Source organism: Kogia breviceps, chromosome 9 (genome assembly GCF_026419965.1).
Source record: "Kogia breviceps isolate mKogBre1 chromosome 9, mKogBre1 haplotype 1, whole genome shotgun sequence".
Lineage (NCBI taxonomy): Eukaryota > Metazoa > Chordata > Mammalia > Artiodactyla > Physeteridae > Kogia > Kogia breviceps.
This window is the reverse complement of record NC_081318.1, coordinates 67,071,192-67,087,669: the sequence shown is the minus strand read 5'-3', so window position 1 is coordinate 67,087,669 and position 16,478 is coordinate 67,071,192. Positions and strand designations below refer to the sequence as shown.

Sequence of the window (16,478 nt, the reverse complement as noted above, 5' to 3'; positions counted from 1 at the left end):
TCTGCAGACATTTTCCACAATGGTAACAATTTCTGAAAAACGAATTTTTAGCCCTTCCAATGGTCTACTGGTTTTTCCCAGCGCCAAGCAGAGAAGATAAACAGCAGCCAAACTAAAAGCTAGTGTCTCACTAAGTATCACGGCACAAAAATGACAGAAAGAGAAAGGGCAGAAGAGAAAGTGGGAGGGAGGAGGGAGCCTGGTCCGATAGTCCACTTGCTAGAGGGAAACAATCTCAAAACTGTGTGCTGTTTCAACAAATCTGAGCTGTAGCGAGACTGGCTTGTCTGTTCATTCACATATCATCATATTCAATTACTGTTAAGATCAAATAGTTAGAAAAGCTGAGTTCGCTTAAAGAATACAAAGGGAAAATATGGAGCCCCTGCAATACGTAGTCAAATCCGAGGATTAAGGCTCAGCTTCTGTTGGTCAGTCCAGCATAGGTGGGAAGTCGGGGTAGTGCTTTTGGGGGGCCTGTGAAAGAGTGAAGTCTTGGCAAATGGAAACTAAAACTGTCAGCCAGTGAAAACCTGCAGTGTGCCTGAAAGAAGCTTTAAAAAGTTAACAAACTATGGGATAAATCTAAGGTAGGAATGAAAATTACAGAGTGTTGTGAGAAAACTGAAATCCATTTACTCTTTGACAGTCTAAAAGCAATGACTTGAAGCAGCAAGCCTAAGTTCCTAGCTTCCTTAAGGCTTTCTCCCCACTCCTTTATTCTCTTCCTTTCCTCTTTCGCAGCTTTTCTCATATGCAGTGTATGTACCCCGTAATTATCTCCCTGTGAGTCTTCCTTTAATTTCGGACTTATTTTTTTCCCCCCTCTTTGTTGCTCCCAGACCCAAGCCTCCTGTTCCTCATCTTCTAGTATTTGTTCGTTGACGGAACAGAGAGGAGGTAACGAGGCAGAAAAAAGTTTTGTGGTTTGGAAAACTTGGGCCTTTGTTGTGTCATTTCCCCTGCCCCGCCACGCCCCCAACCACGTGACCAAGAAAGGCCGGAATTTTGTGAATGGAACCGAAAGGTGGCTGCAGGGGCGGGAGAGGCTCCGCCTCTTTTCCTAAAGCGGCCAATCTCCTAGCGGAGCGCTGCGGGGTCAGCAATAAACAACAATGGGCTGGGAACAGACGGTAAATTATTGGCTGCCGAGAGAACCTCGCAGGGGCTGAGTCTGAAGCTCCGCCCCCTCCCGGTTACCATCGTTACCCGTCAGGCTCCAGCCGCAGAGAAGATCTTTGGAAACTGTTGGTCAGGTTACGGGGGCTGGGTTCGGCGGGACACACTTGCCGCCTGACTGCACCCTCAGAAAGTATCCTAGAGCCTCACGGTGCCAGCCTCGAGGCTAGGCTGCGCCCGAACCCCTCCCCGGCTCGGGTAAATGTGCAGTTCCCGCTCAAAATGCTTGTAGGTGCGCGCCTTAGGACAGGCTAACTCTGATTTACTACTTTCAGGGAACGCACTGTGTGTGTTCTTGCTGTCCACAGTTACTGGGTGTTTCCCCAGTAATAAGTTTTTTTTTAATATTAAAAAATTTTTTGACCGATGACCTCCATGGGTCCGGAATTGAGCCTTGTGCATTCACACTCCGGTTTAATACGACTCCATAACGTTCCATTTAAGGAAGGAAACTTTCAATTAGAAATTAAGAACTGCAGCACGTTTCTCAAAGGGCTGAACAGCTGCCGGAAACATCCTTTGGTCTCTAGTTCTGGTCGCCACCAGGATCACAAATGAATTTCAACACCACTGAGTCCCTGGTCCCATCCCCGAGGCCTCTCATCCCCGGTTGGGCCGAGGCTTCTTAAGTGACTCTTTACAGCTCTAAGCCCCGTAGGAGGGTCAGGGCAAGTGGTTTCAGAATTGCAGCCCTCACTTTTTAACGTCCTAGTCATTGTCCTTGAAACCCGACCCCCCTCGCCTCTCTCCCCCACCTCCCGGCTCTGGCTGTTTAAAAGCTGGAGAGGAAGTGAAAGCGTCAAGTACAGTAAGTGACACCCTCCGCCTCCGTGTATACATAACAAAAGCTCAGGAAGCGTGCGGGTCCCTAGGATATCCGAGCCACCCCTAACCTATCCCTGCTCCTCCCCACCTCCACCAGGGACTGGAAACACCTTGTCCCAGTGCACACGTGGGACAGATTTTATTTTAATACTTTCCCTCACCTAGATCGCTCTGTAGTTCTCCCAACGCAATCACTCCTGAAGCAATTCCTCTGCTTCTTCCAGGTGCTTTCCCCATAGATTTTACTGTCCCATGAAAGATTTTTACTTGAGGATGACGTTAAAAAAATAATGTTTTTGATGCGCCATAATGGTTATGGTGGGTGTTGAAAAATGGGAAGAGAATCTGGGCCAAAAACTTAGTGGGAACGAGGCTATAGTGTGAGGTGGGCTCCTTATCAGGTTCAAAGTAGAGGGGCTGGAGATCTTGAGGGAGGGGTGGTGGGAGACTAAGGATGCACGGTGTTGGTGGATCGCGCTTCAGAGTATATATCTGACCCGAACGAATGTGCTTTTAGGAAATCAGCCCAATTAGTGGACCAAACACACCAGTAAGGAGAACTGGCGACTCGAAACACATGGCTTTGGTGTCCCCGGGCGCCTTAACAATAAGCAGCGGGTGAGGACGGCAGTCAATTTGCTCTGTGGCGTTTCCAGGCTGTGGTCACCGCGCCAGCCGGCGGAACACGGGTATGGGCAAAGGGGCGCGGGATATTCACGAGCAAGGGCAGCAAGCCTCCTGATTGACAGCCCGAAATCCGATCTTGTGAAAGAGACGCGGAGCCAATGGGAGGCAGCGATCCATCAGTTTGGATTGGAGGCCCCTGGAGGAGAAGTAGAGGAAAAACCACCGAATTGAGCTCTGTCAGAGGCGCTTTCGGCTTCCAAGGGGGAAGTGCTGGGCAATAATTAATGTTTTTATTAAAATTGGAGGGAATTTTTTGCAGCCGTTCGCCTAGCGTGGCCTTCAGGTGGGTCTTTCCAACAACTTTTTATGTCTCTCCAGTTAACTGCATGGTTGTGGGTTGCAAAAACTATCCTTATGAAAGAGGTGTCTCCGTCTCTTTAGTCCCGTTAGGTGCAAAGCAAGTCTCGTTGATCGCCATTGCTAGTTTTGCACACGTTTGCGAATCAGAGCTGCCCGGGGTACACCGACCGCGCAGGGAAACATCGAGAGTGTAAATAAATACATCGCCTCTGGTTCGGATTTTTGCTACTGCCGAAAATATGTAAATTGTGAACTCTCTTGGCTCTCTTTGGATCCAGGTGAAGGAGGCGGTGTAGGGAGGGTTATTTTTGTGAATGGGACTGTCGGAGGGTAATTAGCTATGCAAATTCAAGAGCTTCATTCATGATTTTTTTTTTTTTTTTTTTTTTTTTTAGCCTAAAAGCCATCTTGTTCCCCTCTAGGTTGATAGAAGTCCAGATCCCGAGGAAATCTCCAGCTAAATGCTCAAAATATAAAACACTGAGCTGAGATTTGCGAAGAGCAGCAGAATGGATGGATTTTATGACCAGCAAGTGCCTTACATGGTCACCAATGTGAGTGATCAGTTCGAAAGTTGCTGTTTATAAACTTGACTCCGACGGAGGGGGTGGGGTGGGGAGGAGGGAGAGAATGAGAAGGGAGGGGGCAAGGGGGCTGGGATTGCAGATACTTTATCTGCTTTGTTGCCACTGTAGGGCGACTCTGCTTCTAGAAGCCCAATCTTCAAAATGAGCTTACCTTTCAGTGATTTGGATAAGGCATAGTTTTGTTTTTAAGACTCCTTTTTCTGATTAAAGTGCTCAAGATGAGTGGAAGAGGAGATGGAGGGCAGCAGCAGCTGCTGCTCTCAAAGTTTTTGGCTGGGTTTGTCTGCCACATTGAAAAGAATGAAGTTGAGACAAATGCTGACACTTTTTGTTTATATGGGTTTTTTTTTTCATTGTCTCTCTTACATTTTTCATTTCACCACTCTGTTTTTGTTCTTTTTTTAGGGGGGTATCAGATAGAATAAAATTCACTGTGTTTTAATCTAGCTTTGATCCAGCCTAAAACGACTTTAAGTATAATGGCTTAATGTTGTTTTGATGTTGAGATACCATGAATATATGACTGATAAATAGTATATTACCATCGGCACAGGGAAGCAACTCTCCCTGGCTGTTGAGTTCTCAGCATAAGCTTTCACAGTCAAATGAACAGAGAAAATGATGATTGGAATTGATACGATGGACTTTAATTTTTCTATTTAGGGAGAAGATCCAGTAGACTTTTGTATGCATGTGTGTTTCTATGTGTGTGTGACATGTGAGGTTTACATTCTTTTAAAGGATTTTATCTTTCCCTTTGTAGAATCAGCGTGGGAGAAATTGTAACGAGAAACCAACAAATGTCAGGAAAAGAAAATTCATTAACAGAGATCTGGCTCATGATTCAGAAGGTGAGGTTTGATTTTGGGCTGAATCCCCCCCTCTTTACCTATACTTCCCACCCTCATAAAGAAGAGAAGCACTTCAGTCTTACTATAAGAATAATACACTTTCAAATTACTGCATTTAACCAAGACTTTTATTTGGAGCAATAAACATGATGTGACAGTTTGCGTTGAGGGATATTTTATGGCTCTGTCACAAACTAATGCAAGAAGGAAATAAAAACTTAACAGTGACATCCTTCTTTTAATCATTATTTTGTGTTTAAATACCTTTGTCCATATGGCATACAAGTAATCCCATACACTAAGGTAACAATTTTGAAATATCCAACACAGTGGGACAAATTAGGCAGCTGTGCACACTGCTTAATTTCTCTTTTCTCCTGTATTAGAAGTTGAGCAATATACGTGATTGTTTGATTTCCCATCCCCTTACACTAAAACCATATACTGTTATCAAACTTTTCATGGATGATTTTGATGACCACATGGTGAGGCCTTAAAATGTTCAATGAATCATAATTAAGGCCTAATTAGTAATTATAATACCTATTTGGGAAATTGGGTCACAGATTCTTTTTATGAACTGTTGGTAGGAGGTCAATATATTATAAATTATTCCAGCCCTTTGCAGGCATTCATAATAAACTTACCATACTTAGATTTAATTACCAAAGTTCAGTTTGCCATTTAGATTAGGTATATTGAATTCTGAAACATCCTCAAATCTTCATATAAGTATAAATAAGTTACATATGCCTCTCCCTCCCCACTATGACAGGATACACAGTTTTGGACTTGCTAATAAACAGGTACCAGAGAATTATCTCTCTGACTTTTGTAAACCTATTACTGTAGAAATTTTCTTTTCCAAAATCTTGTATTTAAAAGTTGTCCCTTTTAGTTTTGAGGCATTGAACTTCAAAACATATATAGTACTTTGAGAATTATACAATGTACTGTTACATGTTTTATATAAGATTCGGAAGTTAGAAATAAAACGTTTTTCAGTCGTTCTGATTTTTCCCCTACTACTGTTTTAGCAAGAGTTTAATATATTTAAGAAAGGTTTCTGTGGATGGACATGCCTCTACCTCAGCCTTTTTGAGTTCTAGTGTATGCATGTTGTTTGAGGTCCCTAAGCTTATTTATTAAGCTAACTGTTAAAAAGGGGGAAAAAAGATATTGAGAAGTATTGCTTAATAGGCATCAAAATGGGCAGGATTATTGATATAATTAAGTTATAAATCCTGATTTCTTTTTATATTGATGACCCTCCCCAAATTAAATTGACCTATAGTACTAATTTCATGACATTTTCATTTAATGTAGGCTAAAGGTTTGCAAATCTTGTGTTTATGTCTTTGACTTGTTTTTTAGAACTCTTTCAAGATCTAAGTCAATTACAGGAAACATGGCTTGCAGAAGGTAAGGCAAAAAATTGCTTTCAAAGGAGGGGAAAAGCAACTCTAGAAGGGGAAAAAAAACGTCCTGAACTTGCTGTCTTAATGTTCAGCCCAATTAATTGAGCTCTAAAAGAGCCACCTCATGTGTCATGCATACATTAGAGCCTCTGATGAGTTTGTCTTCGGGGAATCTGGGACTGCACTACCCAGTGTCATCACAAATTACCAGGAGAAATTGCTTCCAGCTCACAATCACATCTGCTTTTGGCAAGAACTAATGCACCAAGACTTCAAGTTCTAAGCCTCTGTTCAGATTTTAATTGCAATTGATCAGGTTTATATTATTGTACCTCGAGAGATCTAGAGCCAGAACTCGGCTTGCAGTTTCCTTTAGAGCAGCGCATATCATTATTTGGTGTTCTGGTGGAGGACTTTTCTGATGGCAGAAATTAGTTTCTCTGGGTTCATCAGGACGGGATGCTTCAAGATTTAAGTGCAAGTGTCTTCTTTCCACCTTGTTCACAACACAGAACGTTAGGTGTGTATCCAGTGCTAAGGAAATCCATGGCTTTAAAATAAATCTTGGGGGGATTGGAGGATTTTAAAAATGTTTTCTGTTTGTTACTATGATGTGATGTTTATTGAAATTGACCTTTGCTATTATAACACTTTTATTAGGATTTATTTAATATAGCAAGGAGATATTTAAAGGCATTTTTATTTTTGATTGCTTTTTGGTAAAATTTTGTGTTGCAGTCTATCGTATCTTTTATTGTGAAACTTTATTTTATAGGAACAAGGAGATATTGCTTCAGTACAGCTTTATACAACTTGAGAAATGTCTAATATTGAGGGACTTTTGTTGGCGTCTATAATTTGAAATTTTTCTTTTGGATTTGGTATACTAAATGTGAAATAATAATTTTATCCTACGATGTGTTTTGTGGGAAATACAAAGAGAAAATTATAGATATTTAGGTATTGAGTATAGTTGTGTTATTTATGTCTTTGCATTACATGGGAAACATGTAATTTTTGGAACAGATTTTTAAGATGGTTCAAAGAAGAGAGAGGGTCTGTTTAAATGGAACCCAAGCATTGCTGTTGCTACTCTGAGGCAGACTGCTGTGTTTTTTCTAGTGGTCTTGCTTGCAGTTGATCAAGTTGCTGTTAGCATGTAAAATAAGTTTCTTTGTTTTGCTGATATTCTAGTTCTTCCAAAGGGCTTCTGCAATCTTTATAAAGCTTTTACGTTAAATACCTTTTCCAGTATCCCTTTGCAAGGGTGATTGTATTTGTATGTTAATGAAAGGTAAGTATTAATGAAAGTTTTAGTTACATTTAAAGGTCATTTGCTTGTCACTGTAAATGAAACTTATTGCAATAGATTACTTATTATTGCAACATAAGCCATATATTCAAATGTAACTTTCTCAAGAAAAATCTGCACAGAGGCTCTTGCATGAATTTTATCTGTAAGTTTTGCAAAGTTAAATGTTGTGAGAACATTATGTTTATGAGGGAATTTATTCGCTTATCCAAAATACCTTCAGATATCTATTTTAATTGTTCTGGAAGGTTTGTTGGTTCTTAAGATGTTTAAGTCTCATTGATTCCAAGTCAGTGCACTTGCTGGCAGATTTTGAATGTGCACAGAAACTCTGTTCCTGGAATTTAAAAATGTGGAATCTGTGACAGACTCTTACCATTTTATAATCAGTTTCAGTGCAGTGTTTTACTTTTGACTTGTTTTGTTTCTTTGTCCCTTGGCTAAGTGATTTGGTAATTTATCCAAGTTTATTTTAAAACTCTGCACTGAATATTCTTACCCATGATAACTAACTTACCTGTAAATTAGATCTGAAGATTTAGCTTCATATAAAATAAACCTAGAAAATGATTGATGTATTTGAAAGAACATGGACTTTTACTTAGAAAAGAATTTATAAGCTTAAATAAGTTCAGGAATTAATCCTCCGAGTGTTTTATTGAATACCCAGGTGGGCTTCTATTTACAAACCATGAGTAAGATTGCATTTTAGGATAATTTAAACATTTTTTCAGAATACTTTACATTAATTTATCCTGTCATGATATAAGCATAACATTAATTTTATTTTTAAAAATCTAAGAGTAAGAAGAGAGGTGGGTTTTTAAAATTATCTGTTAATGGACTGCACGTTTATTTTTAGCAATTTTATATAATTATACTATTTGTATTAGCATTTTAACTTATCCCACATCTTGAACAATATTAGCTAAGAAGAGATCTCAAAATTATACTAGTTTATTTGTAGCTAGATCTGTTCATTTATGTTCTTCTGGTCCTCCAGAAATTAAAACATTGCCAAACTGGCAGACTATAAACGGTTTACATATTTCTTTTCATAATTCTTTATCACCAAGAAAGGGACCATGGAATTTTAAGGCATTTTGACCCTTTTTAAAAAGACCATTGGCAATTAACCAAGTTTCTCCCATAAGAATCCCACTGGGAAGTTAAACAGGTCTAAAAATGTTACTAGGCAGGAGAGTCAAGGTATTTGTAATGTGTCATATGAATTTTAAAAAAATTATCAAAGTCCCTAAATACTTGGGAAATAATATATTATTTCAGGTTTAATTTATTTTTTTCCTGTAAAAATTTTTATAAGGTAGACCCGAAGTATAACATGGATTGGTCATAGGTAAATTATTATGGATTATGAAATGTGTTTTATGTCCAAGGAAAAATTTGGATAGATAAGGCAGGACTTATTTGAGGGTGGGGTTGGAACCAGTATTTTCAATTCACTAAAGTCCTCTCCAAAAAATATGCTTCCATTCTTCCCCCAAATTTCTAAACAGGGATCAAAAATACGTTTTTTAAGAATATAACTTTATATTAGTATCACTTTTGAAGTACTAACACTGCAATTTTAAGGTTTTTTAATATATACACCACAATTTAAAATAATCACATCTTATTCTGAAGAAAATTGAAAAGGTAATGTTTTCAGTGACCAGAGTAGCAGTTAAAAAAGTGAAGAATGTGCTTATTTTAAATTTTGCCATAGCCACTTTATATTGTCATTTTACTGTGTACAATTCTTTATTGATTATTTGACTTTTGAATTAGATTGCCACTGACAGAGACAGAAAGACAATTCCAATTATTTGATCCCATGAAATAACGAGTTCAAATATCAATTCTATCAACATCCTGGTAACGTCCTGTTTTTTTATTTTAAGTGGTGCTTTAAGGAAGGGTGTCCTAGAAATTCATAGTTAAAATGGAACCTTTTGTGTGGGGGGAACAGAAATAGAAGGATGTAAAATTGAGTTAAAAGAGGATCACATTCTTTTAAAGTTGCTTGTTAAAGTTTACCTTTAACACAACTTAAAGAAAAATAATACATTTCATATGTATCTAATATAAATACATAGCAACTTTTGAGTGTTATTTTTGATGTTGGTCTAGATGTCCTTGAGGTTTCTTTTCATCAGTAATATTAAGGAAAATTGTCGACAGTGATTTGCTGCCATCAGGGTAGAATGTTTTTCAATTGTGTTGTAAGTCAAGTTTCATGCTGCCAGGACACTTGAGTCAAAGTTGTGCCTCCAAGAATAACCTTTCTACACTAAAGATTATTATTACCTCATGCCCTCATGCCGATAAGCTTTCTTCCTTTTGTTTTATGTGACCTTCTATTAATAGTCAGGTTTGCTGAAAAGTAGAGATATCATTCTGTCTCCTCAGTTCACTTTAGTGGCTGATATTAAATTTATAATCAAAATCATTTATTATGAATTTCCTCAAATAATATGTGCTCTTGTTACTCAATGTACATAATGCCACCCATAATACACAGTAGTCATAATGTACTCATTTTTATTTTTTAAAAACTAAACTGTTTCTTTTTGAAACAGAACCTAAATTGGGTATGTACTCATGATTTATTTTTAATGTGAGGCAGTAAGGAGAAAAGGCTTTAAAAACTACATTATTTTGTATGGTTTAAATAAAAAAGGAATTGAGAATTAGGCATTAAATTACAGAAGTCCATACCATTTCTTAGAGTGAGCAAGAGTCATTGTATGGGGGGAGGGGGGAGCAACTATCCATCTTTTTCTTGTACCAAGAAATACTCTAAACTATGCAACAAAGACTTCTTGTTTGGACTTCATTAAAGGATAGCAGGTAGAGTAGAACTATTCTATTTCTCAACATTTATTGGAAGTATATAAATGCATTTTCATCTAGGGTCTATTTGCAAAATAGAAAAATTTGTTAAAAATAGAATTCGGATTTGGTGCAGCCTAGATATCGGTTTTCCAGAGGGTCCTAATACATGTTAATGAAATAATGCTGAGCTTTTCTAATTCAGTTACAGAAAATGTATAATTTCTTGAATTTCATAATATAACTTTATTTCCTTTGATCTGTGCACAACATTGTAATTAAAATAATAATAATGATAATAATAATAGAAGTCAGACCTCAGTATCATTAGAGAAAGTATATGGGTAGTAACAACAGCTGTGAGCTACGCTTAAGTTCTCAAGCCTCTCTATAGGTTAGAGTTAGGAAATTGAAGTAGATTTGAGACTAAAGGCAACTAAAACTGTTTTCTTTCTTTTAGAGCATACAGAAAGAATGCCTTTATCAATATTAAAGATGTTTTTGTCATGGGGAAAATGCCCCCCCTTTTTTCGTCTGATTAAATGTATTTATACTTCTGCATTAATTAATGCTTATACATTGGTACAATCTTTTTAATGTTAAAAGTGATGTGGTATAAAACCAGGCTTAGTGGCCTCATGATTATTTTCTTCCACGGCCTGAAGCTTCATTTTAGGATTAAACAAAATATGACTGTGTAAAGGTTGATTTTCTTGTTTTACTTTTTTTTTTTTTAACATCTTTATATGAGTATAACTGTTTCACAATAGTATGTTAGTTTCTCCTTTACAACAAAGTGAATCAGTTATACATATACATATGTTCCCATATCTCTTCCCTCTTGCGTCACCCTCCCTCCCTGTTGTTTTACTTTTATTTAAAAGAAAATTGAAATTTCTTTAGAGAAACTTGTTTCTTAACCCTGTGAGACTGAAATGCACTAAGTTCAGCAATAAACTATTATAATCTTAAGATAAAAAGAGCATTTGAATAATAAGCAAGAAAAATAAGGTATTTCTTTAATGGTTTGGCTTTTTTTCCCCCTTCCTTCTTTCCTTTCTTCCTTCCATCCATCCATCCATCCATCCCACCGTCTATCTTTACCTCTTTTCTTTTTTCCTTCTTAGTTTTATACATTCAAGTTTCTGTGACAAATTACCCTATAAAGCAGGATGGGTTAAACATATGTAAATATATATATGGATTTAACTTTGTCATTTATTTAAACGTGTACCTTAATGGATTTGAGCTGTATTTGAGACAGAGCAATAAAACTGGTATGTTTATACTGCAAGTTCAAGTTGACTTGCTTTAGCTCTTTGGAAGGGTGTGACATGAAAAGATTGCGGTTGGGCCCCATGGCTCATGCTGGACTGTGTTTTTGTGAATGGAGGCGGAACTCCAGCTCTGCCTGCTCGTCTGGAGGAATTGCTGAGGAGATCAGCTGTCTCATTCACGGGCAGAAAGAATGACTCATACATCTTCCGCCTTGTTTGGCTCCAGGTCATTGTTACAGTGGATAGAACTGGTTTTAATTAAATATTAACCCCTTTTCAACTTGACATTTGTTTCAGTTGTAATTTTTCCACTTTTTCCCTAGCTTTAAAAGAAAACCTGACAGGCGTCTAGTTTGTAAGGAAAAGGGGGTTTTTACTCGTTTGCAGCCAAACTTAGAAAATATTTCAACACTCACCTTTCCTTAAGTAATGATTATTACTTTATTTGAAGGTTTCAAATAAGCACAAAAGACAACAAACTCTGTTTAAAAATTGTCCACTCCCCACCCCAGCCCCGCCCAAGAAATGTTAGTTAAGAAAGTATATTAAAATTCAAAATAAGGGTTAGTGATTCTGTGACATCAAGATTGTGATTAATATTTTCATGAGTTTCTTTCTCATAATATGTATTGCGATGTAGTAGAACAAGAGAGAGAGAAAGAGAGAGAGAGAGGAGAAACAACTTCGGATAATAATCTAGGTAAATAGCTGAGCGTGCAAATACTTCCCTTTTAAAGGCGAAGTCCTGAGACTTGATGGCAACTTGTCTATTAATGTGTGATGAACTGATAGAAACGCTCCAGCTATTACCAGTAAAATCCACATGCTTCATCCTCTTGAAAGCCTTTTATTGGTCTTTTGGTATGTACTTTCTCTTCTCCTTTCTTACTCTTTCCCCTTCCTCTTTAATTACAGAGTGTGGGGAAACATTTTCTTTCCCCAAAGGTGATTATTCCAAGCAGATAGCAGTGAAAAAACTAATTCATTTTTAGGTTGGCCTCTATTGTTAATTTTCCACTTTGGAGTTGGTATGGCTTGCCGCAAATTTTCAGGAAGCTGTAGTTTGCTACTTCACAGAATTCCCCGTGAATGGAGGAAAAAAAGGAAATGTACGATACGAGTGTGGCAATACTTTGTCATATTTTCCTTGCCCAGATCCAACTTGTGTTTTTCGTTAGCTGCTTTCCTTTGACTCTAACTTGGAGTTAGAGGTAGACTTCAGCTTTTATCTATTTAAGTAGCATGCTGCTTCATTTGGTCTATTCAGTTTCTTAAGATTAGCTTCTGTGAAAATGTGAGTCATATGTTTTTTGTTAAAATTCTGGAATATGTTCAGGCATAAGTGTGAAGTATTTATTCAGTATGTTAAGGAGTTAGAACAGAAATAGCAGTTCTTATTCTTTTTACAAAATTGTTGGTATGTAGCTATTTTCTGTATTTGTGAGGTATAACTTCTGGTTTCTTCTCCTGAAGTTTTGCCTTCCCAACTCGCATCTCCCAACGTACGCTGCTTATCTATCAGCGATTTTTACGCCTTTCTTGCAGTAATATATATCATTGAATTGCAACTTTGTCTTCTGATAGTAAGAAAAAAAAAAGTCTGGCCTTTGGGACAGTCATACCAGCATATTCTGTTCCATTTTTGTTACTCACCCGCTATTTTTAACTATTCCTGTAAAGGGATATTACGTTTTTATTAGATTCTTGTAAATGTTGGCTTTTTAAAAGCATAGTAATTGCTGTGGTTGATAATTTTGCATCTCGGTAGTTATCTGGGTTTAGCTGTTAATTTCGAAGGAAAACCAAAACCTGTGGATATGGTGGGAAAAATGTATAGGATTTGATTCTATCTGCCTGCTGTTATTTATGAAAGAGATATTAGAAACATTTTTTGTAATTTTTTTGGTGAAAAGATGTATTTTAATGGATACTCCTCCACTTATAATGTGTGAGTCTTTGAGAAAAATCAGGTTTACTGTACTGTCAAAAAATGTTTATAGTTAAGAGAATGCTAATGTACAAATTTTAGCTGCGATTTTTATCCATCTCCAATAAAATTCATTAGAAGTAAAGGTATTAAACTTGCATTGTAATGATTTGAGTAGTACTTCGTGTGAGAATTGGAAAAAAAAGGGATGGGTGGTGGAGGTTTGGAAAAAAGAATATAAGTAACGTTTCTTGAGTATCTGATACTGTGTCTGGCGTTGTGTTTAGACTATTCCATGTAATCCTCATGAAAAACCTATATTATCACTATTAAACTGATGAGTAAAATGGAGTTCAAAGAGGTTAAATAATGTTACACAGTTTACACAGCATAACATAGAACAATGATTTGAAGGTTGTTGGCCTTTAGTTAACCTTGGTATCAGGTATTAGTGGAATCGGAAGAAAAAAGCACCTCTTCCCTCAGTATAGGCTGATCAAATAGGTATCAGTTCTAATTTGGAAAAAAGTGCTAAACTTGTTTGGTTTCCTTAAGTGGCAGAGGATGAAATTTGTCTTCAATAAACTTAAGTATTGGTGTACAGAAGAAAGTTGTTAGAAAATAATTGAATGTCAAACTGCATGTCTTGGTGATAGACAAAATTATCGTTTGTTCCGCTCTTAATAATATAACATAAATTTTATTCAACCAAATATTTGTTTTTTAAAATCCTATTAAATAAGCTGACACAACAGACATTTTAATTCTATGTATGTTGTGTTCCTTTTTTATACAGAATTTTTAAAATGTAGAATTTCTTTTTATATGAATTTTTTTTCTTAACTTACCAACACAAAACTTTCAACAAAGGCTGATTATGTTAATAAGGATTCTCCATACAGAATAGGCACTTTTAAAAAAATTAATTGACATCTGTTTTAGTATGACTTGATTGGATAAAAAGTTTCACTATTAGATAATACTAGTAAAGTAATACTAGCTAATCAGGTTATAGCTAAAGTTAATTAGGATGATAACTCATTTTAAACCCAGCTTTTATGTAGTTTGTATGTGTGTAAGTAAGTGTGCATATTTGTGAGTGCAGATGAAAACTCATTTTTGTAATATGTCAATTTGGAATAGGTTATTTTGACATCTAAATTAACTGTGATGAAAATATTCTAGAAGTGAAAAATATACTTGTGTTTTGATTGCCAAATACATTAAGTTCTTGCTCTTCAGAAGATTTTTCCTTTACTAAAAATAGGGTAGTCATTTGACATTAGGACTGATGAAATAGTGATATTCTTTTGTTAGTGCTAAATAGTCACCTGGAAAATATTTTGCATGAAAAGATGGAGTTTGTTTTTATTATTTTTATTATTGTGACTATAATCATTGAGATATAATATTTTATTATATATAACCAAAATCAATGATAATCTTTCCATGTAAAAAACTTTGTCACATATTTTGGCCAAATTTAGGGCAAACATTTTTAATTATGGTAGTCTAATTGGCAGTAGACAGAACATATCAAAAGCAGATGTTTATAAAAAGCAGAGGGATATGTGTAGTAATTACACATCATTTGAAAGAATTGTGTGGTTAATTTAAATGGGCTGCTTAAGCACCGGCAGTAGGTGAATTGAAATACATCTTACTCCATTCTTGCAAAAACAAAAAACCCCCCATTGCATTTAATGGAATTCCTGTAGCTTCTTTTATTTTGCATGTTTCTTTTATTTCCATGTGGCTGGTGAAATTCAGAGGGACTACAACTGCCACCATATCATTTCTGACATATGTGTTTTCTGGTTGACATTGATGATGGCTTCTATTTCTCCTCCCAAATTTTGCTGTCAATGCCATTTTAAATAGGAGTTCATTGGCAAATAATCATAGGTTTGGTCTCAGTCTAAAAAGGTCTTCCATGAGAGATCTTACTTGACATTCTTTATGCCTTGGCAGTTTCTCTCTTAATTTTGTTTTCATTTTTTTTTTTTCTTCAGCTCAGGTACCTGACAATGATGAGCAGTTTGTGCCAGACTATCAGGCTGAAAGTTGTAAGTATAGTATGACTCATCTCTTGAACTTTTCTTTGTCTTTGTTTCCTGCTTTTGTCCTTTCTCTTTGGTTGGTCTCCACTTCCAGTGTCTTTTCTTGCATTGTGTCCGTGCCTTTTTAGCTTACAGTCATGAGGTGATTGTATTTGTCAGGTTGTGACATCAGTAGAACCCCTGTAGGATCTGAGCAGAGCTTAGGAAAACTGGATTAAAAGAGGGTCCTGTTCTCTATTTTGTTAATATCCTCGGAGAAGAAACAGGGTGTGATCCATGAATGTGCAAGTGTTTACTTCCAGCTTTTCAGTATGTTCAGCAGGAAAAGTGTGTGTGCTGATGGGAGACGGTCAGTAGTTCAAATCCTTATGAGATTTATTGTATAACTTAAAAATCTTAGACCACACATCCTCTGGCTTATTGTATTATTTTTACACTCATGAACTTTCACCTGCTTGGATTTAATTTTTAGTCTCATTATCTGCTTCCTGGTTGCAGTCACACAAATGCAAGTAGCCATTGGCTTCTCTTAAGATCCCTTCTGTGTTTCTTTCCTTGAGCCTTGCTCTAGGGCCTGTCATAGCATGCGAGAGGAGTGATTCAGGGGCTCTCCCCTCCTCTAATCAAAGAATGAGCATTTTGCGTGTATCAACATGGTTGCCTCCGGGTTTACTTCCAAAATTTATCGTTTGCCTCTATCAGCAAACTGCAGCTATTGACCTGAGGTGTGAATAGTAAAGATAAGGGTATAAATGCCATCCTGATTATAAAACTGACCAAATACATTTTTGTTCTTTTAGCACCAATTAAAGCTCTAACTTGTTTCATTTTTCCAGGCCATTGAAGGTTTCACAGGAGGCAGTAGCAACAGTAACAACAGATGCTTAATACCTTACAACTTATCAAACCCATATTTTCACACCTAATATCATAAATCTAACACAAATACCTACGTTACTTTGAGTAACAGATGTTTGTGAGCAATGTTTTCAACTTTTATGTTTGGTATCGTACATTTCCCAGGTGTCAAGCGTTGTAAGAGGTTTCTTACAGATTCTCTCCCGTGTTACATATTTTAGTTTGACGTCATTAAATTTTTTTTTTCATTTGTGGTAAAATGTATATTACAGAAAATTTATCATTTGAATCATTTTTAAGTGTGCAGTTCGATGGTAGTCACATTGTTGTGCAAACATCAGCACCATCCATTTCCAGAACTTTCT

General features: G+C 36.7%; 1 protein-coding gene across 11 annotated transcripts in view; it reads left to right on the top strand.

The window, feature by feature from the left end:
• The first annotated feature begins 2,550 nt into the window (after positions 1 to 2,550).
• Positions 2,551 to 16,478, top strand: part of ETV1 (ETS variant transcription factor 1) — a 96,353-nt gene continuing 82,425 nt past the window's right edge. For 2 of the 11 annotated variants that reach the window (XM_067042583.1, XM_067042576.1), the window contains exons 1-4: positions 3,797 to 3,883; positions 4,342 to 4,429; positions 5,804 to 5,851; positions 15,208 to 15,261. In XM_067042583.1, coding sequence (XP_066898684.1) covers positions 3,797 to 3,883; positions 4,342 to 4,429; positions 5,804 to 5,851; positions 15,208 to 15,261 — 277 coding nt within the window. Of the gene's footprint in view, positions 2,975 to 3,072; positions 3,270 to 3,386; positions 3,546 to 3,696; positions 3,750 to 3,796; positions 3,884 to 4,341; positions 4,430 to 5,803; positions 5,852 to 5,966; positions 6,368 to 15,207; positions 15,262 to 16,478 lie in introns of those variants that run through there. The other 9 variants (XM_067042585.1, XM_067042578.1, XM_067042577.1 and 6 more) reach the window with 9 other exon arrangements.